Source organism: Gossypium raimondii, chromosome 10 (genome assembly GCF_025698545.1).
Source record: "Gossypium raimondii isolate GPD5lz chromosome 10, ASM2569854v1, whole genome shotgun sequence".
Taxonomy (NCBI): Eukaryota; Viridiplantae; Streptophyta; class Magnoliopsida; order Malvales; family Malvaceae; genus Gossypium; species Gossypium raimondii.
The window spans coordinates 56,641,986-56,669,211 of NC_068574.1; the positions used below are offsets into that span (position 1 = coordinate 56,641,986).

The window sequence follows — 27,226 nt, forward strand, 5'->3', positions numbered from 1 at the left end:
ATTAAGTTTATAATATTTTATATTATATTATTTAGAACACATTAAAAAATAAACCTATACTAAATATATAATTCTACTCTAATGTAAACATTAAAGTAATGTTAAGATGACCATATAAAAATTTTCAATAAATAGAAAATATATAAAATTATTAATATTTATATTGTTTTATTTTAATATTTAATGATTATTTCATGTCAACCCTTCAAACATACCCTTTAATAAATTTTACACAATCTGTACAAAAACAATCCAAAACATGCCATAACACAATATTTAACCAATAACCAATACCAACCAACCAAGTGAATATGCCTAATTTGTCACCCAAACTATTTATTAATCTATTATTTCATATTTTTAACTTACCATGCCTATAAACTACTTATTAATCTCATTTTCCCCTATGTTATTTCATACTCAACATGTCATCTGATAAGCCAAACACATAGCTCAACATAATACTCCACATTCATGCACATATAAGTTACCTAAGACAAGGGTTAAACCAAACTATCATTCCCAAATTCCGATTCATTTCTTTCAACACCTATGTACAAATCACATAATCTAGCATAAAATGATAAAAAAAAAAAAAAAGCTATCGAATCAAAGTTAGATTGTGTAAGCTCCGAGGCACTCTGATCAATAAGTTTCACAAGTGTGTGAACTATAGAAAAAGAAAACAAAAATAGATTAAGCATTTTGAATGCTTAGTAAGTCATGGACATAAAGCATTAACTTACCTCATTTTACACTTACACACAATAATTTACTCAATTTGACAGTTAGACCTAAACATAGAGTAATATAATTCCACAAGGTTGGTTTAATTCTTGATCTATACAATAATTTATTTTAATTTTTCAATTTCAAATGCTTAGTAACATCCTATTATAAGCATATGACAGATTATTTTCAAATTTTGAATGTTCCTAAAGTTTTTCGTTTTATTCATTTTAGTCCCTAAAATCAAAATTATCATATTTTTCAAATTCGAGCCTTGATTTCAAAATCAATCTCAATTACATCCTTCAAAGACCCTCTATTCTCTATAATTACAAAAATTCATACCAATTTCAAAATATTTTTCAAAACTAACACTTAGTCCTTATGTTCAAAACTAATAATTTTTACTTTACAAATTGGTCCTTTTCATATCTAAGCTTAGAATCTAACCATTAAACACCAAAACTTCAAGAATTCATCAATGAAAACTTTAAAAACTTAAACAATTCTGAAAAATACTACTCGAAAGTTAGCTAAATTGAGCTTCTACTATTTCAAAATATAAAATTTACTGAAAAATACAATTTTAATTCATGCAAGGATCGAATAGCTTAACACTTCATCAATGGTTTTCTAGGTTTTCCTTAGCTCAAATGGTGGACTAAAAAAATGACAACTTTAAGTTGTTTTTTATATCTTAATTAGTTTTTAATTAATCAAAATTAACTTAATTAACCTATAAGCTTAATTAACATGTGATAGTGGATTACAATCGACATCCACACCGTTTGACTTAAATATAATGGTCTAATTGTTCAATTGGTATAATACCGAAAATTACTATAGTGCGAAAGTAAGATAATATCATTGATATAGCAAAATAAGGAAATAAAGTGATAAAAGGGTAATATTAAGTTATGTCAACATTGGGAAGTATATTATGACATATTAATTCAAGAAAGGATTAAATAGAAAAAGTGAGAAAAGTTTTATTTCCCAAGAGTAAATACTCAAAATTTGAAGGGTTAAAGTGTAAATACAAAAAATTTGAAGGACCAATAGTGTAAATATTTTAAGGGTGGAATAATCTAGAAACTAAGGAAAATGGATGGATTAGGACCAAATTGAAAAGGTGAAGAATTTTGAGGGACTAAATTGCAATTTTAACAAATTAAGTGATGACTCAAGGATGGAATTTCAAAAGACTATGAAGGGCAAAATGGTCAAATAGAGAGAGAGATAGAATTCTAGAAGGCAATGATGATGTTTGTGATTTTTAATTAATTAATTAGATAAATGTTATTTAATTAATACTTTATTAAAATTTTTAGTATTTTTTTATTTCATCATCTTTCCATGCAACCAACGTTAGAAGAGAAGAGAAGAAAGAAAGTTTTGTTTTCTTTACAATTTGGTCATTTCACCAAAAAATCACTATTTTCACCTAGAAATCAAAAGAATTTTCATAGCTTCCAAAGAGAAAATTAATAAGGAGACAATGGGGAGCTAGAATGTCAAGTTAGATTCAAGAAATAGAAGCTGGAGGAGAGAGAAAATCAAGTTAAATATTGAAATCAATAGCACAAGGTAAGAACATCAATATTTCAATATATTTTTAAGTTTGTTATTGTTGAATAAGCATGAAATGATGTTATAGTAGAGTTTTCTTAAATAAAGTTTTATGTTCTTGATATATTAGTGAAGGAAATAAGTGAAAATGATGAGAAATATTATAGAGAAAGGGAATAAGGAATTATAAACTTAGTAATCAACATCTTACACTAAAACAGTTTTGGACAAGCAGCAGAGGTTAAATTTGAAAATCACCATAAATCGTGGAAATCGAATTAGAGTATGAATAAAATATGGAATTAAATCTTATTAAGTATAGTTTCTCATAGAAGAAATGGTGTAAGTAATGGAATTGTAAATCATAAGATATAATAAATTTTGTGAAAACAAGGTCGAATGAATTCGGGTTCCCTATTCGACTTTGTAAAATCATTAAAATTGAATAAAAATATTTAGAGGCTTAAATTTATATGCTTAAAATCCTTAATAAGTATATTTTCAATAGAAACAAACGGAAACATCATCCAAATTCTGTACAAAGAGATAATTAATTTTTAGTGAATAGGGTTGGAACCTGGACAATGAAATAGGGAAACTTTAAAGAATAAACTGTACTTATTAGCTAAACCAAAAATTTTGAAAATTTTATGGTAAGAATATATGTGAGTTTAGCTTCATATGAATTTAGCATATCTTAATCCAGAGTTCCATAGCTCAAGATATAAATAATTTAGTGACTATAACTCAAGTGGACAACTTTAAATTAATATATAAATAAATGGTGGAATTATAGATAATGTTACATATAAGCATATTATACATTAAGGATGTGGAATGGAGAGGAGGAGGAGGAAAATAAATTATTATTCAACTAGCATGAATTTGCATGTTTTAGGTTCAAGGACTAAATTGAATAAAAGTAATATTTTAAGGGTAAATTGGTAAAATGTAAAAAGTGACCAAATTGCATGAAATGAATTGTTTTATTATTTAAATTAATAAATTGAATGAAATATTAATTTAGATCAAGATTGGGTGGAAATTTGAGAAAATAGAAAATTGCCAAAATATCCTTGAATTTTGGTATTTCTACAATTTAGTCTTGTAGGTTCATGTAACTTGAATTATATTCTTAAATGCTTGAAATGTATGTTATTGATGTGAATATGATTTGAATGTTCATTGTATGAAAATTGATGAAACATTGATATATTTGATAAAAGGGGAATAATGCATTGAATGGATGTATGAATTTTTATCACATTATCCATTAATTCTATCGATAATTTTGGATGTTTTAATTCTGATTATAATGGCATGTATGAGTCAAACTGGCCAACGTTAGCTCATTAATGTTTTGATTTTGATTAATTTAAAATATGAATGCTTGATGAAATGAAATGTCTGTAAATTAATTTGTAAACTCCGGTAATACTCTATAACCCTATTTTGGAGATGGATATGGGTTAGGGGTGTTCTAATTGGTTCTCCAATTAATTAAAAATCTATAACAATTAATTTTATCATTTTTACAATTTAATCCTCATACATTAATTATCTACCCGATTAACAAAATTAAGAGCCAAACTTTAATTAGATTTCATACTAACCTCGTACATATTAAAATAATATTTACGAACTCAGAGATTGAAAATGGAATTTCAAAACCACCATTTTCGACACCACTGACTTTCGGGTTGTTGCATAACGTCTATGATTTCATTCTTGAAACTCAAATTTAACATAATTTAATATTCTGAACTTAAGATTTATAACACCATAATAGTCTTACAATTTTCTATTTGTTATGAATATCTTATTAAGTGGATGTGTAACACCCCTTACTCGATACCGTTGCCAGAGTCAAGCACGAGACATTACTTAGCTTATCTTACTAATTCGGAGTTTAAAAATTTACTTTGAAAATTAATTTCACTATTTATAGCAAATCTGTCCAATCGCGCAACAGTTACTAAATTGATTATAACTCGAGCTATGGGACTCAAAATTTAATTCCGTAAATTTTCCCTGAAACTAGACTCATATCTTCCTACCATAAAATTTTTAGAATTTTTGGCTTAACCAATTAGTACAGTTTATTAGTTAAAGTCTCCCTTGTTTCACCAATCTACTATCCTGACCTCTTGTCACTAAAAATAAATTTTCTCACTGTAGGACTTTCATATGAACTTCTTACTTGTTTCTGCAGAAATAGACTCAATAAGGAATCTAGAAATATAAACTATAACTCATAACCATTTTTATACAATTTTTAATGATTTTCTAAACTCAGAATAGGGAACTCCAAAAATAGTTCTAACCCTGTCTCACTAAAATTCACATATCTCAAAATATAAAATTACTTTTGTTAAACCATTATTTTTCCATGAAAATAGACTCAACAAGCTTTAATTACATATATCATTTACTCTCTAATTCATTTTATACTATCCTAGGTGATTTTTCAAATTCACGTCACTGCTGCTGCCTGAATTCTGTTTCTTAGTAAAATTTTACCCTTTCATGATTTCCATACGTAATTTATCACCTAGACTTTTATAACAACAAACATCTTCATACTTGACCATTTAAACAACCATTCATTATCAAATACTTACACATCATTCTATAGCAAAATCATAATTACAAACATACAAAATAACTAAATCCCTATACATGCCATAACTCAAACATGTTTCATCATAAAATACCGAGTAGTTGTTCTTGATAGTGTGGACGATCTCCGACTTCTTTAGGATCCTTGAAGCAGCCTTGCAATACTATAAGAGAAAGAGAAATAAAATACGTAAGCATAAAGCTTAGTAAGTTTACTAGCAAATAAATAACAATATTTAACTCAAATGTCTATATCTCTAGTTTACTCTTCAGTTAATCTCATACTAGTTCTCTTGCTTGTTTACTTAATATACTTGTGTTCATAACTTACTCTTCTCTTGCTGCATCGTTGAATATCAATTGTTAATATAATAAATTCTTAACTCTTATAACTCACCTGAGCTTGCCATTTCTTATCTTTAACTGAACTTTCATGTACCTGATTCGTTTACTAACCCGTTAAACCACATTGGAATAATAAGGATACTTGGGTATCTTTTGATCATAACATGCCAAAGCCATGTCCCAGACATGGTCTTATGGGGGACCTCTCATCTCGGTGCCAATGCCATGTCCCAGACATGGTCTTACATGGGACCTCTTTACCCAAATGTCATGACATTCGTATCCAGTACCATCCTTATGTATCAACGAGACTTTTTAATTTTAATTCTCTATCATTTCATGCTTGGATCAACATTAAATAAATTCATAAAATAAATGCATAATTTCTTGAAAATAACAATATTAATAATAATTATTGAAATATTGTATTTATTTACCGTAAATTTACCTCGGTACCAAATATAGCCCAATTCACCAACTTAGTCTTCAACTTTATTCTTTCCTTTGTCTAACCTCGAGTTTCATTCTTCTTGATCTAAAATAGAAAATTTAACTTATTTAATACTCACATTCATCAAAACAGCCCTCGACTCTAACTTTTTCAAAATTATGATTTTACCCTTAAACTTTTGCATAATTACATTTTACCCAAGGCCCGGAAATTAAACTTCATCTCATATTCTTATGTTTTATGACATGCTGAACATTTTTCTCTTCTATGCCAACATCAAATTCCCACTCTAACATGTACTTATGAACATTAGGTATTTTTACCGATTATGTCTACTTACTTGTTTTCGCTTAAAATCGCTTAGCAAAAATTGTTTAACATAATTTCTAGCTTCATATTCTATCATAAAACATCAAAATAAACACTTTTCACATATGGGTATTTTTCCAAATAAAAACCCTAGGTTAAATTATTGCTAAAATAAGCTAAATTAAGCTACCGGGATCTTAAAAATGTAAAGAACATTAAAAACGGGGCTTGGGATCACTTACTATGGAGCTTGGAAGCTTGAAAACCCTAACTATGTCTTCCCCCCTTTCTGATTTCGTCCTAATGAAGAAGAGGATAGTTTTTGCCATCTTTTTCCCTTTTAATTATTTTTATTACTAGATTACCAAATTGCCCCTAACTTAAAAATTTTCTATTTCATTTATCTAATGTCCATTTTTGTCTACCAACTTAACCAATGGTCTAATTACCATATAAGGACCTCCAATTTAAAGTTTCATAACAATTGGACACCTCAAACATGTAGAACTCAACTTTTGCACTTTTTACAATTTAGTCCTTTTGACTAAATTGAGTGCCCAAATGTCGAAATTTTCGAACGAAATTTTTACAAAATCATTTTGTGAAATCATAGATCATAAAAATATAAGAAAAAATAAAATAAAATAAAATATTCCTCATCGAATTTGTGGTTACGAAACCACTATTCCGATAACATTAAATTTGGGCCATTACAGGATGTCCATTATTATCAAGATAAAGTTTGAATGTAATTTAAATTCTAATAGTTATTAGAATTAGATCTCTACTTCTTTTATACTTTTATGCCTATAAATAGAGACTCGATAAAGCATTGTAATCATTCCTTTTGATCAATAAAGTACATTCTCTTGTACTTTCATATTTTCTTTCTTCTTTCTTCTCTCCATCTCTCTTTATTTTGTAACACTATTTCTTTTTAATAATATTCTTTCTATCTAAAAGATTATTCGAGCTAAGAAAAGTTAGAATTCCACATTTAATAGGAAGAAATTTTATTTAATTTAATTTAATGAAAAATTCTCTCATATATTCCCTTCTTTTAATTACTCACAAGATAAGAATATATAAGAAATAATTGTATAATAACATGTTATTGATTAAACCCCAAGATAATGTAAAATTCTTTTCTTTTCTTCTCTTCTTATATTTATTTCTTTTTTACTGTTTAAAATTAATATTAAAACTTGATTAATATTTATTCCTTTACTCCCACAATAAATCATGTACAAAACAATAACCCAGGGAAAAGTTAAAGCATTGAAAATTAAAATATATAATCTCGTCATATATACTTTATTTTTATTAAAGTTTGCCATTCTATTATCTTTTCCTTTCAAGATTGCAAATAGAGTCATTTTCGTAGGAAGGACATTACACTATTAATCTAAATGCTTCAACCACATATTGAGTAAATTTCTTTTCTAACTTTTCCAAAGTAATAATTAAATGAATAATTATTTATCCTTTTCTTTTTGTAAGTTACAAAAAAAGCATAACTTAGAAATAAGGAAAAGTTAAAGCATCTCGGGTTTACTATTACTTACCATTCTCACAAGCATTTTATGATTCTCATAAATTCCAACACTATAAATATTTGGTTTATAAGCTTAGCTTCCATCAACCCATTTTGTTGTCATTTAACACACAAACTAGCAACCAAACAAACATAAACTCAAAGATGAGTCTTCAACACTTTAGCCATCAACATCCACTGGTGTTCATTGAAAACCAGTGCCACGAAATCGAAAAGGTGTATTGCTTTGGATGTGGGGAGTTAGTGTCAGGTTCCAGCTTTGGTTGTGTGCAGTGTGGGTTTTACCTACACAAGCAGTGCGCTGAGGCACCTGCTGAGATGGATCACCCATTCCATCGCAACCACAACCTTAATCTTCTTACAAGGAATCCATACGAGATCGGCACGGGCACCTGCGATTTCTGCAGAAAACCCTGTGAGAATTTTGTTTATCATTGTTCTTGCAAGTTAGACTTTCATATCAAATGTGCATTATTTTCTCATAGCATTGCTGAGAAAAGGAATGCAGAGTTTCAAGACATTCCCCGTATAGATCCATCCATCAATACAGGAAATGTTACTGAAGAACTCAAAAAAGCTGAATGTTTTGCTTGTATGAAGCCATTACTAGATTCTGTATACTTTTCTCCTAATTGTGGCTTTTACCTGCATGCAAAATGTGTTGATCTACCAGCAGAAATCAATCACCTCTTCCACCAAGAACATCCTCTCTTTTTACAATTTAACAGTCAAAGACTCTCTTGCAAGATTTGTCGAGAACCCCAACGTCCAGGATTTGTTTATTGTTGTTCACCTTGCAAATTTCTCCTTCATATCCAATGTGCCACAGTACCTACCAAAATCAATCAGCCTTTCCATCGCGAACATCCTGTTCTTCTTCAAAATGTCCATGAATGTCTTCCTTGCCAAATATGCCAAGAAACCACCGAACTTGATGATGTCGTGTATTTTTGTTCAATTTGCAAGTTTGTCCTTCACATTAGGTGTGTTTCATCGCCACCAACTATAGAAGATAAACTTCATCATGAACATCCATTTACCCTATTTCCAAGACAAGTCTCATTTTGTGATGCTTGTGGCACTTTAGGGGATTATGTTCCTTATATTTGTTCTACATGCGGTATTTTTGTCCATAAAAAATGCATTTCAGTGCCACGTATCATCAAATTCTTTCGGCATCAGCACAGCATTTCCCACACGTATTTCATTGAACGACGTGAACATGAAACTTGGGAATGTAGAGTTTGCTTGGAGGAGGTGAACACAAAGCATGGGAGTTACTTTTGTTCTAAATGCAATTACATAGTCCATGTAAAGTGTGCAACAAAAAACCGTCATTGGTATTACGAGGTTGACTCTACAGAAACAGAAGCGACGGACTCAGATGAACTTGTCGATTTGAGAGAAATTGTGGCAGACACTTGGATTAAACATTCATGGCATCACCATAACTTAACACTGAGTGGAGACTTCAAGGATTTTAAACAATGCGACGGTTGCTTTCTACCCATCGATACTCCTCATTATTATTGTTCACAATGTGATTTCTTCCTCCACAAAGCTTGTGCTGAATTACCTGTGAAGAAGCATATTTGGTTTCACTTTTGCCAAAGGCTTAATAAACTTACTTCTGGTCGCATTTTTCGATGTGATGTTTGCAACTATGTAACAAGTGGCTTTGCCTATAACTGTGACGAATGCGTAGCAAGTTATTGTTTGCGATGTTCTTTGGTTTCTGATTTGGCTAGATATCAAGGACATGAACATCTTCTCCACCCTTTTCTTTTCAACTATGAAGAGTTGTGTAGTGCTTGTGGAGAGTCTGTTGGGTTTAGATATGCCGCAATGAGATGCAAGCCTTGCAATTTTAATTTGCACCGAACCTGTATTACATTGCCTCTTACAGCTCAACATAGTTCTGATGTACATCCTTTCAAGCTCACTTATCACGAGGATGATGACAATTATTCTGAAGGTCATTATTGTGATATTTGTGAAGCGGAAAGGAATCCCAAACATTGGTTTTATCATTGTTCAGCTTGTAACACTTCAGCTCATCCCAAATGTGTTCTTAAAGAATATCCATTTATCAAGCCTGGGACCATCTACAAAGAAGAAGTTTATCCACATCATCTCACTTTTGTCAAAAGGGTTGGGTTTTATCCAGAATGTGATAAATGTGGTAAGCACTGCCTTGATCTGTCCCTTCAATGTAAGACAGTTGGATGCAGCTATGTTGTTCATTGGGAGTGTAGATGAAGTAGAGAAGGAACAAGGGGTTTGTAAATAGAAGAACAATAAATATTGCTTTGGTGGATTGTTTTAGAACTATACATATTCCAATTATTCTATGTAATTATAGTGTGTCACTGTTTGAATTATTACTTTAGAATGTATAACATGTAATTTGGATTTGATTTATGATATCTGTTACACGTACTTAAAGATTGCAGGCTTCTCTGTTTTCTCAAATTAATTAATTGATTTGCAATTTCTAATTTTTGTCTTCCAATTCTATATATTTTAGGAAACTAAGAAAATTAACTACAAAATCAACCCACTAGACAATGAGTATCGAATATAGAATACGCTGTTACCAAAGAGATAATCAGTTTTATAGACTTACATATGTGCAAATATGTGTCAAAATAAAAATATCAAATACTAATATTTAAAAAGATAAATAAATGAAAAATTCAAAGAATGTAAAACAAGCAAATGCCAAACCTATGGCTCTAACAGACATTATGTTCTTTTGCAACTACTAACATAATCATAAATTAAAAGACAAAACTCATACAAAGAGAGCCATAATTGATAATAAGAGATTATACTAAAATTACATATAAACAAATTTTAAGGAAAATCATTCACAATGGGTTCAGAAAAGAAAACCATTGCCTATAAATTTCACAGTAGAAATTCATAATTGTTTTACCTTCTAAACTCATATTCAATTCATTCACAAATTAATATATAAGAAATACAAAAATAATGTAAAGTCGTACTTTCTCTGTTCCAATAAAAAAACAAGTGTTGGTAGCCATGCTTTATTAGAAATCAATCAATGAATAATGGGAAATAGATAGGCAAAAGCAAAATTATGGCTACTTTTCTTGGTTGGGTCTCAAACAAATTGAGTTGAAGCTATTAACAAGTGATTCTTTCCATTTTTTCAAGTCTCATATTATATTTCTCTTATAACATTCAAATGGTATTAAGTTTTAGATTATTTAGCTCTAAGTATATGGATATAATTTTTAACTTTAAGGGAGATTGGATCCCAGCTCCAAGAGAGGGATAAATTTACAAACAATTGCAATTTATTTGAATATGGGTGATGCAAACCCTGTTCAATTTAAGCATTCCCTTAGATCTTGAGATTAGGGTTATAAATAAAAAATTTCAATGATAAGATATGTTCATCACAATTATATATGTTGAACTTACTTGAAGTTTAATTTATAAAGACTGAGCAAGAATATAATCTATCGTTTATTGAAAATGGTAATTTCAATTTCTAGCAAAGAGACATGCTAAGGGGGCGACTCTTCAAAGTTCCTGTTGAAAATGACTAACCATGCTGCTATTATGTTTTTGTTAAGTGCATGCTAATTTTGTTGAGTGCATACTGCTTGTACGCATGCTGCAGCAATTGTGCATGTTGCAGCAACATATTCTCTGTTTTAGTTACAATGTAATTTAATTTGGGTGAAAATAAACTTTGATGTTGATGTTTTGATGAGATGGTTGAGCTGATTAGTGAGCTTATCCATGTGCTCAAGCAATATTTTAATAGTTCCAATGCTGATTAGTGGAATTAGTTGAATATTTGGTGATGTATTTTGACTATAAATGTATTGTTTTCATACTGAATAAGTAAGCATATCAGTTGTGTAAAGCAGATTGCTTCATTGCTGCATGTTTGTGAGTAAGTAAATTGTTCTTTGTTTCGTTCTCCTTTGTTCTCTGTCTTGTTCTCTTCTTTTGTTGTTGTCAAAACCCCAACAGTTTCATTCACCAAGTAGCTGGCCAGTTGCCCATCAATAGAAGGTATCACTTGAGCAATGATTGCAGGTAAGTGACTTATATGCCTCAGTTGGTGGTTCGAGTTCACCCCACATGCTAATGAGCTCCATAATTGTTATACACCCTATACCGGTACCTCTCCCTTGAGTATTGAAGGTCTACCAATCGAGACACTTTCGGCTCTGTGAACCAAGCTCATAAGGAAGCTGCTTATAGCACACTGGCTCTTGATAGCGTACGAGAGACAAAGGACCACATTTCAAAGACTTCCCAAACCAATCAGCCAGCACAATTGCAAGAACTCCACATCACTTAATTCGATACTTTATGTTTCTTCTTTACCAAGGAACAGAGCAGTAAGCACTGTCTTGGACTGCAACGAAAGCAATTTCATTCCCCTATTTGCACAAATAAGCTCTAAGCCAATCTTATTGAAAATGAAATAAATATACATACATGTATGGATGCGTACTTAAATATACACTTAAAAAGGAATCTTTTACCTCATCCACTCCCATACCAATGACATTCTGGATTTTGAACTAGTTGAGGAAAGTGATACCAGAAATTGTGGACATAGGTCTGCCTAGCCATTAGATCATCCATGACCATATAATTATAACAACTCCATGGACAAACAAAAAGAATGGTGGTGGATACTGAGGATTGGAAACAAGAGTGGTACATTATTAGCAGCCTAGTTAGAAACCATAGGCTTTTCAAGGGTGGCTTTGTTTGCTGCTGACTGCATGTATCACCCAAACTTTCAATGCTGTCATAAAAGGGTCCCAAGGCCATCCAACATTCCTTTATAAGAAAGGAGCCTCATAACGGTGCCAACAGACAAAATCAACACAGCTTCGTGGGTTTTTCAGCACGAGTTACCAAAATACATATAATGTGTATCAGAGAATCAACAGTGAGGGTACCTCATAAAAGCCAGTTAACACTTTTGTTTGTAAAATGAGTCAAACTTGGACCTAACATTTAGCCATTGAAGACAAACGAAATAATACTCGAAACTGAAATTTGTTGGGCCATTCCAGTGAAGGAATTAGGCCTCAAAAAATAGACGCATGCCGCAATGAGCGGCCAGCACAAAAGGCGGAAGAATAGTTCGCTTTGTACTCACCGCCCGGCTTCATGGTTTTCAGCAAGTCATTTGCGTTTTTATTTATAAAAAGTCGTAGAGTGGCCTTGTCTGTCTCTAAGGAATGTGTGATTCTGCTCTTTTCTAAAGCTCTTAAACATCGGCAACTTATTTTCCAGCTCTACCTCTTCTGCAAGGCCATAGACAATTATGATTTCCATGATTAAGAAATTTGCATTATAAAATTGATTTTCGCCATTCCAATAGGTAAAAACCTTTGCTTCATCAAAGCCAACAATCATTTTAGAGCATTAGTATGAAACTAGTTTATAACATCAACAAATTATAGAAAGATCAAAAATATGTAATACCCATCTGACTGGGTTCATAACAGTTGTGACTTCAAACACAAATACTGAAATCAACATAACCAAATGAGCAACGGCAATCTCTGTTTCAGCCAACAGCCAACACATTGTATATTTGTAAACATACCAGCAATACATCAGCAAGCACAGTCTCGGACTGTAGGCATGGATGCCTTCAATAACTCCACACCCTGAAACAAAAACCATGAAACCTCTGATTCTTGCAGCAACTTATAGAGAAATGGTATAATGATGTTGTCCTCAACATTTACCAATTTCTCTTCCAAACCCTTAAAAAACTTTAAAAAACTTAAACAATTCTGAAAAATATTACTCGAGTTAGCTAAATCGAGCTTCTACTATTTCAAAAATATAAAATTTACGAAAAACAAAATTTTAATTCACGCAAGGACCGAATAGCTTAACACTTCATCAATGGTTTTCTAGGTTTTCCTTACCTCAAACGGTGGAACAAAAAAAAAGGACAACTTTAAGTTGTTTTTTATATCTTAATTAGTTTTTTAATTAATCAAAATTAAGTTAATTAACCTATAAGCTTAATTAACATGTGATAGTGGATTACAATCGACATCCACACTGTTTGACTTAAATATAATGGTCCAATTGTTCAATTGGTCCACCAATCAATTAAAAATTTATAACAATTAATTTTATCATTTTTACAATTTAATCATTATACATTAATTAACTACCCGATTAACAAAATTAAAAGCCAAACTTTAATTAGATTTCATAGAAACCTCGTACATATTAAAACAATATTTACGAACTCAAAGATTGAAAATGGAATTTCGAAACCACCGTTTTCGACACCATTGACTTTCGAGTTGTTGCACAATGTCTATGATTTCATTTTTGAAACTCAAATCTAACGTAGTTTAATATTTTGAACTTAAGATTTATTACACCATAATAGTCTTACAATTTTCTATTTGTTATGAATATCTTATTAAGTGAATGTCCATCATGATCAAGATAAAGTTTGAACCTACTTTAAATTCTCATAGTTATTAGAATTAGACCTCTACTTCTTTTATACTTCTTATGCCTATAAATAGAGACTCTGATGAAGCATTGTAATCATTTCTTTTGATCAATAAAGTATATTCTCCATTGCTTTCATATTTTCTTTCTTCTTTCCATCTCTCTTTATTTTGTAATACTATTTCTTTTTTAATAATATTATTTCTATCTAAAAGATTATTTGAGCTAAGAAAAGTTAGAATTCCACATTTAATAGGAAGAAATTTAATTTAATTTAATGAAAAATCTCTCACATATATTCTATTCTTTTATTTACTCACAAGATAAGAATATATAATAACATGTTATTGATTAAAGCCCAAGATAATGTAAAATTCTTTTCTTTACTTCTCTTGTTATATTTATTTCTTTTTTACTGTTTAAAATTAATAATAAAACTTGATTAATGTTGATTCCTTTACTCCCACATTATTTCATGTACAAAACAATAAGCTAGGAAAAGTTAAAGCATTGAAAATTGAAATATATATACTTTAATTTTTATTAAAGTTTTCCATTCTATTATTTTTTTCCTTTCAAGATTGCATATTGAGTCATTTTCCTAGGAAGGACATGACACTTTTAATCTAAATGTTTCACACATAATGAGTGTTGACACCAGTTTTTTGGGAAAAAATAGGGTCAATTTGGGTTTTAAAAAATAAAAATGAAAATAGGAGTCGTCACCAATTCTTTTTGATGAGATGTGATTGGATCACCTTAAAAAGTGATTGTTTTTAATAAACGGCTTAAATTTATCAAAACAATGATTTTGGTCTACGAAATTTAAAAAAATAAATTCGAGAGTCGGTTACGTACGAAAAAGGATTAACACCCTCGTAACTTCCAAAAAATTGGTACTTATTTGATTAGTTAGTGTCTTACTGTCGAAAATAGAAATTTTGAACAATTTTAAAAATATGATCCTTGTAAAAAAAACTTGTATAATTTTTAGAGAGAGAAGCATATTTTCACGTTATTCGAAAAAAAATCACGTCCCGTAAATTAGTACACAATATCTATAATTCCCGATACGAGAATGAATGCTTAATAATAATTTTTTATTTTGAAAGAGTTCGATTATCTCGAGTTTAAAAAGGGTCATGCCCCGTGAATTAAAACACGATCTTTTGTTAATTCCCGAGAACATTTAAAAATTTTGATTGAAGTGATTCGTATATTTGAATTTGTCGTTGAGATCGAAACCTCGTAAATTAGAGCACGAACTTCTCAATTTTCAAGATACGAAATTTTGTTTATTTTAAAACCACGTTAAATAAATAAAATTAATTTAACATAAAATGGTACGAATAAACGCAATATTAACACTTATAACAAAATGAGAATACAAGCATAACTAATATGGGCAATAATAAAAAAAGGAAGTAAAATACATAAAATAAAAAAGTATATATGAAGTAATAAATATATATAAAAGCTAAAGCGTTTCATAAAAATAACAACAAACACATGAATAAATAAAATAAATATTAAATGGTACGACAAAACAATACAAATAGTAGGAGATAAAATGTTCATGTATGTATATAAATATATTTAAGTTATAAACTACAAAGTGAGTGAATATATATACATATATAAAAAAATATGCATATGTATGTATTTTAAAGCTTAAAACATAAGTATATATATATATCTAAAATATGTAGGTATATATATAAAATTATATGAAAACATTAAAAACTTATAAGTATGTATTTATGAAAATAAAAATGTATATATATAAAATATAAAATACAAATAATATATAAGTAGGCGCATACATATTTATAAATAAACTTAAAAGAATATGTACGTACGCATATTAGAAATGTATGTATACGTGTAAAATTTAAGATATATATTATATATAAGAATATAAAATATAAATGTGTGTGTATTTTATAAAATAAAAACGTGTGCACATATGTGAAGTATAAAGTATAAATAATATATATTTAAGTAGATATATATATATATGTATATAAATTTGAAAAATTATGTGCGTACATACACTATAAAAATATGTGTATGTATATGTATATAAATTATAAAGTACATAAAATGCAAGTATGTATATAGGTAAATATATATACAAAACAATAGATAAAAATTTATACATCTTTATTCATGAAAGAAATAAAAATATATGTATATATATAAATATGTACATAAACTAAAAAACAGTACACATATATGAGAATGATAATAACTAAAATAACAAAAATAACACACAAAAAAAAGTAGAACTAAATCAGGATACAATGAGATTTAAAAGTATAAATTATAAAATGAAAAAAGGACCCAATGGGAAGTTCTGGAAACAGGCGAGGACCATAATGGGAATAAAACCCAAATCCAGATACGTGTCCCTTTTCAGTGCATTGATGGGTCAAGGACTTGATTGAATACCACACCAAATTCCCAGGCCGAATTAAAAAGAATAAAAATGAACAAAAAAGGACTACATTAAAATAAGTATAAATTCAAAAGGATCTAAGTTGAAAATAACCCACTCAGAGAAAACACGCGGATCCTGGTAAGAGGGTCGTGCCGCCCGTGCGGGTAGATGGGTGCAAGGACCAAAACGGTGCCGTTTTAGGGTATCCGCCCTAAACGGCGTCGTTTCGTCTGGCCCATAAAGGTTAAATTTTTTTTGAAAAAAAGTCATTTCCCGTTCATTTAAAAAAAAAAATGACTTCTCTCTCTCTCCCTTCTTTCTCACTTTCGGCCCTCAAGTTCAGGCCACCGTCGCCGCCTCCATCGCAATCACAACCTTAATCTTCTTACAAGGAATCCATACAAGACCGGCACGGCCACCTGCGATTTCTGCAGAAAACCCTGTGAGAATTTTGTTTATCATTGTTCTTGCAATTTAAACTTTCACATCAAATGTGCATTATTTTCTCATAGCATTGCTGAGAAAAGGAATGCAGAGTTTCAAGACATTCCCCGTATAGATCCATCCATCAATACAGGAAATGTTACTGAAGAACTCAAAAAAGCTGAATGTTTTGCTTGTTGGAAGCCATTATTAGATTCTGTATACTTTTCTCCTAATTGTGGCTTGTACCTGCATGCAAAATGTGTTGATCTTCCAGCAGAAATCAATCACTTCTTCCACCAAGAACATCCTCTCTTTTTACAATTTAACAGTCAAAGACTCTCTTGCAAGATTTGTCAAAAACCCCAACGTCCGGGATTTGTTTATTGTTGTTCACTTTGCAAATTTGCCCTTCATATCCAATGTGCCGCAATACCTACCAAAATCAATCAGCCTTTCCATCGCAAACATCCTCTTGTTCTTCAATCTGTCGACGAATGTCTTCCTTGTCAAATATGCCAAGAAACCACCAACCTTAACGATGTCGTGTATTTTTGTTCAATTTGCAAGTTTGTCCTTCATATTATGTGTGTGTCATCACCACCGATTATAGAAGATAAACTTCATCATGAACATCCATTTCCAAGACAAGTCTCATATTGTGATGCTTGTGGCACTTTAGGGAATTATGTTCCTTATATTTGTTCCACATGCGGTATTTTTGTCCATAAAAATTGCATTTCAGTGCCACGTATCATCAAATTCTATCGACATCAGCACCGCATTGCCCACACATATTTCCTGGACCAAAATGAATCTGAATCGTGGGAATGTAGATTTTGCTTAGAGGAGGTGAACAAAGAGCATGGGGGTTACTTTTGTTCCAAATGCAATTACATAGTCCATGTAAAGTGTGCAACAAAAAACAGTCGTTGGTATTACGTGGTTGACTCCACAGAAACAGAAGAGGAGACGGACACAGATGAACCTGTCGATTTGAGAGAAATTCATCCGCATAACTTAATACTGAGTGGAGACATTAGGGATTTTAAACAATGCGACGGTTGCCTACTACCCATCGATACTTCTTATCGTTACTGTTCGCAATGTGATTTCTTCCTCCACAAAGCATGTGCTGCATTACGTGCGAAGAAGCATCTTTGGTTTCACTATTGCCAAAAGCTTCAACAACTTACTTCTGGTCACATTTTTCGATGTCATGTTTGCAACTATGTAACAAGTGGCTTTGCCTATACCTGTGATAAATGCAAAGTACTTGTTTGCGATGTTCTTTGGTTTCTGATAAGCCCAAATGTGAAGGACATGAACATCGCCTCCGTCGCTTTCTTGGCAAGAATGAAGAATTGTGTAGAGGTTGTGGTGAGTCTGTATATTACACATTCACAATTTTCATTTGGACTGGACCTGTATTACATTGCCTCTTACAGCTCAACACAGTTCTGATGTACATCCTTTAAAACTCACTTATCACAAGGATGATGACAATTATTCAGAAGGTCATTATTGTGATATTTGTGAAGAGGAAAGGAATCCCAAACATTGATTTTATCATTGTTCAGCTTGTAACACTTCAGCTCATCCCAAATGTGTTCTTAAAGAATATCCACTTATCAAGCCTGGGACCATCTACAAAGAAGAAATTCATCCACATCATCTCACTTTTGTCAAAAGGGTTGAGTTTTATCCAGAATGTAATAAATGTGGTAAGCACTGCCTCGATCTGTCCCTTCAATGTAAGACGTTGGATGCAGTTATATTATTCATTGGGAGTGTAGAAGAGATAACAGTTAGTGGTGGCGGCGGCTATTTCGTGGTTAAAATTTGTTCGGGCTATTGTCTAGACAATTGTATCGAATATAGATATGAATATGTTATTACCATAAATATGATGGGTTTTTTATAGACTTACATATATTGATATATGTGTCAGAACAAAAATATCAAATACTAATATTTAAAAATAAATAAATGAAAAATCCAAAGAATGTAAAACAAGCAAATGCCAAACCTAGGGCTCTAACAGACATTATATTATTTTGCAACTATTAACAGCATCATAAATTAAAAGACAAAACTCATACAAAGAGAGCCATAATTGATAATAAGAGATTATGCTAAAGTTAAATATAAACAATTTTGAGGAAAAACATTCACAATGGGTTCAAAGAAGAATACCATTGTCCATAAAATTCATCGAAGAAATTCATGTTTGTTTTACCTTTTAAACTCATATTTTAATTAATTAATAAATTAATATAATAAGAATCAAAATAGTCACTTTTATTTATTTCAGGCTATATTTTTGTCATTTATATTTAAAATGTTACATTTAAATCATTTATGTTAACGTGTTGTAACATTTTAGTCATCGAACCATTAATTATCATTAACGATGCAATGGTAAGTGATCGACACGTTAAATCATCATTTCAAGCAAAAATTTAGGTTAAATTATACAATTGATCCTCATACTTTTTCATTTTGAGCAATTTAAATTTTTCTTTTATTTTCGTTAACTTTATTCTTCTTTATTTTCTATTCTTTTCTACTTCTCCTCTATTTTCCTCCTTCTCCATCTCTTTTAATGTAGTTTTTCTATATTTTCATTTGTTAAAATTAATGAGGAAGAAGAAAAGGAAAAGAAAAAAATAAATTGTTCAAAAAATGAAAGTTTAGAGACTAGATTTAACAAATGAAAACATAGAAAAACTACATTGAAAAATATGGAGAAGGAATGAAAACAGAGGGAAAAGCATATGGAAAATAAAGAAAAAAAAAGGAAAGTTAAAAAAACATAAAACAAAAAAATTAAAATACTCAAAACAGATAAAAATATAGGGACCAATTGTATAATTTGATCTGAAATTTTTATTTGAAATGTTGATTTTAACATGCCACGTCAGCTCACCATTATACCGTTAATGGCTTAGTAACTAAATTATGGCTACTTTTCTTCACTGGGTCTCAAACAAATTGAGTTGAAGTGATTAACAAGTGATTCTTTCCATTATTTTCAAGCCTCATATTATATTTCTCTTATAACATTCAAATGGTATTAAGTTTTACATCAATTAACTCTAATTATATGGCTATGGTTTCCAAGTTTAAGGGAGATTCGATCCCAGCTCCAAGACAGAGGGAGAGATTTACAAACAATTGCAATTTATTTGGATACGGCTAATCCAAACCCTGCTTAATTTAAGCATTACTTTAGATCCAAAGATTGGGGTTATAAATAGAAAATTCTGATGTTCATATATCATAGTTATAGTTGTTCGACTTACTTGAAGTTTAATTTATAAAAATTGAACAAGAACATAATCTATCGTTTATTTATATTGAAAAGGATAACTTAAATTTCCAACAAAAAAAGTTGCTAAAGGGCCAACTCTTCAAAGTTTCATTCACCGAGTAGCCTACCAATCCCCCAACAATCAAAGGTATTACTTGAGCAATGGTTGGGTATTACTTGAGCAATGGTTGCAGGTAAGTGGCCTATATGCCTCAGTTGGTGGTTCAAGTCTACCCCACATGCTAATGAACTCCATAATTATTACATGGTACCTCTCCCTTGAGTATTGTAGGTCTACCAACCTAGACCCTCTCGGTTCTATGAACCAAGCCCATAGAAAAGCTACTTAAAGCATGCTACTGAAGAACAATCCCTGCAATTGTTGGGGAACAAACCAACTGCACGGACAACATTTCGAAGACCTCCCAAACCATTCACCTTACCCAATTGCAAGAACACCACATTACTTAATTCGATACTTTATGTTTCTTCTTTCCCAAGGAACACAGCAGTAAGCACTGTCTGGGACTACAGGGAAAGCAATTTCATGCCCCTATTTGCACAAATAAGCTCTAAGCCAATGTTATTGAAAATGAAATAAATATTCACTTAAAAAGGGATCCTTTACCTCATCCACTCCCATATCAATGACATTCTGGATTTTGAACTAGTTGAGGAAAGTGATACCAGAAATTGTGGACATAGGTCTGCCTAGCCATTAGATCATTCATGACCATATAAGTATAACAACTCCATGGACAAAACAAAAAGGTTGGTGGTGGATATTGAGGATTGGAAACAAGAGTGGTACATTATTAGCAGCCTAGTTAGAAACCATAGGCTTTTAAAGGGTGTCTTTGTTTGCTGTTGACTGCATGTAGTAGGTATCACCTAAATTTTAGTGTTAGACTTGGTACGTTGAACATTCAACATCGGTACTTAATTGAAAAAAGAAAAGTTCAAGCACCAAATACTATATTACCCCTTTTCAGTTTTTTATTATAATTCTCAGGTTCTAAACTGAATTTATTTCAGTAAATAGGTTTCAATTTCATACTATGATTATCTTATGCTTAATTTTAATTATACTAACACCATTTAATAGGTTTCAATTTCATATTATAGTTATTTTATGCTTAACTGAACAATGGTAGTTAATTTGCTGTAACAAGCGATCAATTTAAATAATTCACTTGTTGAGCAAAGCAAAGACAGTGGAGGGAACCAGATAGCAAATAAAAACATTATCTGAAATGTCAAGCAAGCTAGCAGTGTTGGCAGCCAAAAGAGGATCACCATCAAAAGAATATTTTGGACTAGAACTTGATGGGCCATTCCAGAAAAGTAAATAGGCCTCCAAAAATAGGAGTATGCCGCCATGAGCCGCGAGCACACGGTACTCTTTAGTAAAAGGCGAAAGAATAGTTCCCTCTGTGCTCACCGTACGGCTCCATGATTTGAGGAGTTGGTTTTCGCTTTCATTTATAAAAGATGGTAGAGTGGCCTTGTCTGTCTTTAAGGAATGTGGGATTCTGCTCCTTTCTAAACCTTAGCAACTTCTTTTCCACCTCTACCTCCTCATTAAAAAATAAATGGAAAATCCAAATAATGTAAAACAAGCAGATACCAAAAACACTAAACCCATGACTCTAACAGGCATTACATTTTTGCAGCTAGCAACCAACACCATTAATTGAAAGACACAACTCATAGAAGCTATAATTCAATAAATAAGAGATGATACTAAAATTAAATATATACACAATGGATTCAGAAAACAATACCATTCTCTATCAATTTCATTGTACCAACACTCACAATTGTTTTAACTTCTAAACTCAAATTTTAATTAATTAGCTAATTAATATAATAAGAAATACAAATTCATGCATGTAAAATAGTACTTCCTCTCTTCCAATAAAAATACAGGTGTTGGCAGCCATGCTTTGTAAGATATCAATCAATAACGAATGGGAATTACATGGCCAAAAGCAAAATATGACTACTTTACTTCATTGGGTCTCAAACAAACTGAGTTGAAGTGATAACAAGGGACTCTTTCAACTATTTTCAAGTCTCATATTGTATATCTATTATAACATACAGATGGGTATAATTTTTAGATCATTTAGCTCTAAGTATAGGGCTATGGTTTCCAACTTCAAGAGAGATTGGATCCCTGCATGCAAACTTACATATACACTTTAAAAGGGATCCTTTACCTCATCCACTCCCATACCAATAACATTCTGGACTTTGAACTTTGTTGAGCAAAGTGATAGTAGGAATAGTTAACATGGGCCTCACCATTAGTTCATCCATGACAATACAAGTAACACACTCACCTGAGGATGAACCCTTGTTTATAAGTTTCACAAGTGTCATATTTTGGGTTCGTAACATTGTAGCAGGCAGGACAAAGAGATTTTGGATTATTATTTTGCCACATGCATGACACAATTATTATGGTTGCTAACTCTATAAAGATTGATGGTGGATGCTGAGGATTGCTTGTTTGGAAGCAAGAGTGGGCATAGTCATAAAAACCCATAGGCTTCAAACAGGGTGTCTTTGTTTGCTGCTGACTGTATGTACGGCTGTCATAAAGATTTCCAAGGCCATCACACTATTCCTAGTTTAGTAAGTAGCCTTAAGACAAGGCATTGTCTTTTAACATATTCAGTAATTTCAACCCCTCAATTCCAAAGCAGAAGTAGGAAAAACTTTGAAATAAAACTTAATGGGTCATTCCAGTAACGAAACAACCATCCAAAATTAGGCGTATGCCGCTTTAGGAGCACACGGTATTCTTTAGTAAAAGGCGAAAGAATAGTTCGCTCTGTGCTCACAGCACGGCTCCATGCTTTTGCAAAGTTCATCTGCGCTTTTATTTATAAACCACGGTAGTAGAGTGGCATTGTCTGTCTCTATGAAATGTTTGCCAAGCCACACGCTTCTCCAACACATTTCTTCTTATCCCCTCTAATATAAATTTGCTTTTCACCATTGCGTTATACCGGTTCACCATTCCGATTGGTAAAATCTTGTGCTTTATCCAGTCCAACAATTGTTTTAATAACATTAGTTTGAAACTAGATTATAACATGAACAAACCATTGAAAGATCAAATATATGTAATAACCATCTGACTGAGTTCATAACAGTTGTAACTTCAAACACATCTAAATACTGAAATCAACAGAAGGAAATGAGCAACGAGAATCTCTACATCAGCCAACAGCTTTTGTATATTTCTGAACATATCAGCGATGCATCAAGCATTTGTCATCATTTACAATGCTTCTTCCCGGCCTTTTGGGTAAGGAACAGATCAGTAAGAACGGTCTTGCACTTTAGCGGTGACTTCAGGAGCTCCAAACCCTGAAACATGAACCAAACAAAAGCCATGGAACCTCCTGTCTTTTTTAAAACAACTTACAAACAAACAGGATAATAATGTTCACCTCATTCATTCCTACATTTACCACTTCCTCTTCCAAATCCTCGACTTGTTCGAGGTTGAACTTATGGAGCATAGCTACGACGGAAATAGTCGAGATTGGTGTGACTGTCAGGTCGTCCATGATTATATACGTGATGACCCCTTTCACATAACCCTCCTTTGCAGTAGGTGGTGATGTTGAAACCTTATTTGGTGGTGGGTGTACAATTGTTGCAGGGATGTTCATTGACTCCAGACCAAGAAGGGCAAGTAGTTGTTGGATCATGTGTGTAATACAAACAACTGTCATCATACAGTCCATTATAACCATACGATGATCCTTTATAACCATATAAACACTGGTAAAACCTTTGTGTTGTTGATGATTATGTTTGGCAACAAGACAGGAACATTGGCTGGCAAGCTTGAAGAATATTTAGGTTTCAACAACGTGTCCTTGTTTGTTGTTAGCAGAATGAATGAATCACTCAATTTTTCAACGCTCTCGTAAGGGTTTGCAAGACATCCGAGCATGCCTTCTTTTGCAAGCAACCTTACAACATATTGTCATAAGGTTGCTTCTGCATATAAGCTTCAAGCTCACAGTGGTGGTGGCGGCGGCAATGGATGGTATTAGTCGATATGAAATTGTGTGTATAGCAGTGAATCCCCAACAAGTCACTGCTTTATAGAGGTTTCTTTTAGCAGAAATGATTCTTAGACAGAATTGAAAAGGACACAAACGAACATTCACTAAGAGAACTCTCTAACTTTCCTGTAGTCATGTAATAAACAGCCAATAGTTTATGAATATTTTAATTATAATAAAAATAAATAGTTAAATTTCTATTCATTTATCAAAATTAAATAAATAATTATTAAGTTTTGCTACATGATGAGTCGCGTAAGAGCTTAATACGATAATTAGACTATTTCTTAATGGTTTAAGTTATTGAAATAATTGGTCACTCAACCTATCGCAAAACTCATCAAATAAAATAGAGATTCAATTTCATGTTTCATGGATAGTGTTTTCCAATTGGGTTATTATAAATATTGTAACAAATTCGAACCAGTATCAAATATTGATTTTTGAATTTTATTATTTGTATCTACTTTAATTTTACAGATAATGAAATAAATTTGGATATTCAAAGTTCAAACCCATTATCATCTTTACTTTTTAAAGTTTTTTCTTGCTAAATTTATATGGTTAGCGGAAAATTATTTTATGGACCATCCTATCACATTATCTATGGTCTCTTCCTAATTATTTAATGAAATTTCAACAATTTTTTTCATATTATTAATACATAATTTTGATAATTTTTTACCCTGAGCCTCAAATCCCGACCCCTAAATCCCGAACTCTGAACCTCAAACCTTAAATCCTAAAAAAGTTCAATGTTCAGGTTCAAGTTTCTGATTTTGGGGTTCAAGGTTGGAGTTCGGGATTCGGAATTCAAAATTAATTGCTAAAATGTCATTAAATAATTCGAAAGAGGCTATGAATGATATGGTAAGAAGGGCCTATAAATTAATTTCTCGTTTAAGAGACTCGAGAACCTGACAGATAATTTATTTAATTCGGATAATAATATTTAGATTTAATGCAAACAATATACGAACTTTTATCTTAAGCAATTATACAAACAATTACAATTTATTTGTATAGGGTGATCCAAACCCTGCTTAATTTAAGCATTACTTTAGATCCCAAGATTGGGGTTATAAATAGAAAATTCTAATGCTCATATATCATAGTTATAATTGTTCAACTTACTTGAAGTTTAATTTATAAAAATTGAACAATAACATAATCTATCGTTTATTTATATTGAAAGGATAACTTAAATTTCCAACAAAAAACTTGCTGAGGGGCCGACTCTTCAATTGAACATTAAAACTAAAATCAAGTGTCAAACACTATATTAACATCTTCTCAATTTTTACTATAATTTCCAGGTTCTAAACTGAATTTATTTCAGTAAATAGGTTTCAATTTCATGCTATAATTATCTTATGCTTAATTTTAATTATACTAATACCCTTTAATTGGTTTCAATTTCATACTATTATTATTTTATGCTTAATTGAACAATGTAGTTAATTTGCAGTATCCAATGATCACAGAGAAGTAGAATTGCAAATGCATATAACACAAGCAGTGTAGGCAATAAATGTACATACATGTACTACATATAATTCTATATATTTTGAGAAACTGATAAAACACGTACAAAATTATTAAAAAAATCTATATACAATCGGACTAACATCCTACGAGATCCAACTTATATAAATGAACTAAGGTAAGAAAAAAAATTTAAAGCAAAGTTGCTTTCAATTTCCATTCATTCATTCCAACAAATGTACATTGTCACATAACCAGACATAAAATAATTAAAAAGAATTACCGAATCGAAATTGGATTGTACAAACTCAGAGGCAATCCAATCAATAGGTTTCGCAAGCGTATGAACTACAAAAAAATAAAACAGCTTAAATATTTTGAATGCTTTGTAAGTCATGAGCATAAAACATTAACTTACCTCACTTTACACTTAAACCTAAATATAGTAACATAATTTCATAAGATTCGTTCAATTCTTAATCTATGCAATAATTCATTTTATTTTATCGATTCCAAATACTTAGTAACATCCTATTATAAGCATATAACGGTTTAATTTCAATTTTGAATGTTAACTAAATTTTTTATTTTATTAAATTTAATCCCTAAAACTGAAATTACCATATTTTTCAAATTTAAGCCTCAATTTCAAAATCTATCTCAATTACATCCTTCAAAGACCCTCTATTGTCTATAATTAGAAAAATTCATACCAATTTTAAAATATTTTTCAAAATTAACACTTTAGTCATTATGTACAAAATTAACAATATTCACTCTATAAGTTAGTCTTCTTTTTTTTTCATATGTAAGCTTAGAATCTAACCATTAAACACTAAAACTTCAAGAAATACAACTTTAAAAACTTAAATAATTTTGAAAAATAATAAATTAGGTTAGCTAAATCAAGCTCCTACTATCTTAAAAACATAAAGACGAAATTTTAATTCACTTACATACAAGGACCGAATAGCTTAAGACTGCAACAATGGTTTTCTAGGTTTTCCTTAGCTCATACGGTGGAAGAAAATAAAAAGAATTAAAAGACGACAACTTTAAGTTGCTTTTTATTTCTTAATTAGTTTTTTAATTAACCAAAATTAAGTTAATTAACCTATAAAGCTTAATTAACATGTGATAGTGGATTACAATCCACATCCACATTCAACACCGTTTGACTTAAAAGGTGCAATTGTTCAATTGATCTTCCAGTTAATTAAAAAACCATAACAATTAATCCTCCTCCACCGCATCCGGACGAGGAGGGAATGGCCTATCGTGGAGAAACAACGGTACCCGAAGATGAAATCACACCTGCAACTGCCGATTCTATCGAAGCGTCACCTAAAAATGTTGCTGTGAAAAGAAAAACATCACCACCACCGTCATCTTCACCACCTTGTTG

The 27,226-nt window shown here is 31.2% G+C and overlaps 2 protein-coding genes, 1 long non-coding RNA gene and 2 other non-coding genes across 5 annotated transcripts in view; 2 read left to right on the forward strand and 3 right to left on the reverse strand.

Annotated features, from left to right (window-relative positions):
- LOC105777579 (uncharacterized) overlaps positions 1 to 27,226 on the forward strand; it is a 43,569-nt gene that overhangs the window by 13,256 nt on the left and 3,087 nt on the right. The gene's annotated exons all lie outside the window — the stretch shown is intronic.
- On the forward strand, positions 7,681 to 10,029 carry LOC105777580 (uncharacterized). Its single transcript, XM_012600925.2, has one exon. The coding sequence runs from the start codon at positions 7,722 to 7,724 to the stop codon at positions 9,834 to 9,836; it is 2,115 nt and encodes a 704-aa protein (XP_012456379.1). The 5' UTR covers positions 7,681 to 7,721; the 3' UTR covers positions 9,837 to 10,029.
- LOC105777582 (uncharacterized) lies at positions 12,008 to 13,516 on the reverse strand. The gene is made up of 2 exons (XR_001128331.2): positions 13,192 to 13,516; positions 12,008 to 12,886 (listed from the first exon to the last, which is right to left on the reverse strand). It is a non-coding gene; the product is annotated as an uncharacterized LOC105777582 (long non-coding RNA).
- On the reverse strand, positions 21,579 to 21,695 carry LOC128034294 (U5 spliceosomal RNA). Its single transcript, XR_008190424.1, has one exon. It is a non-coding gene; the product is annotated as a U5 spliceosomal RNA (small nuclear RNA).
- LOC128034316 (U5 spliceosomal RNA) lies at positions 22,991 to 23,104 on the reverse strand. The gene has a single exon (XR_008190445.1). It is a non-coding gene; the product is annotated as a U5 spliceosomal RNA (small nuclear RNA).

What these genes read in the sequence shown, in the direction of transcription:
- LOC105777580 (XM_012600925.2), top strand. Translation starts at nt 7,722, where the DNA reads ATGAGTCTTCAACACTTTAGCCATCAACATCCACTGGTGTTCATTGAA.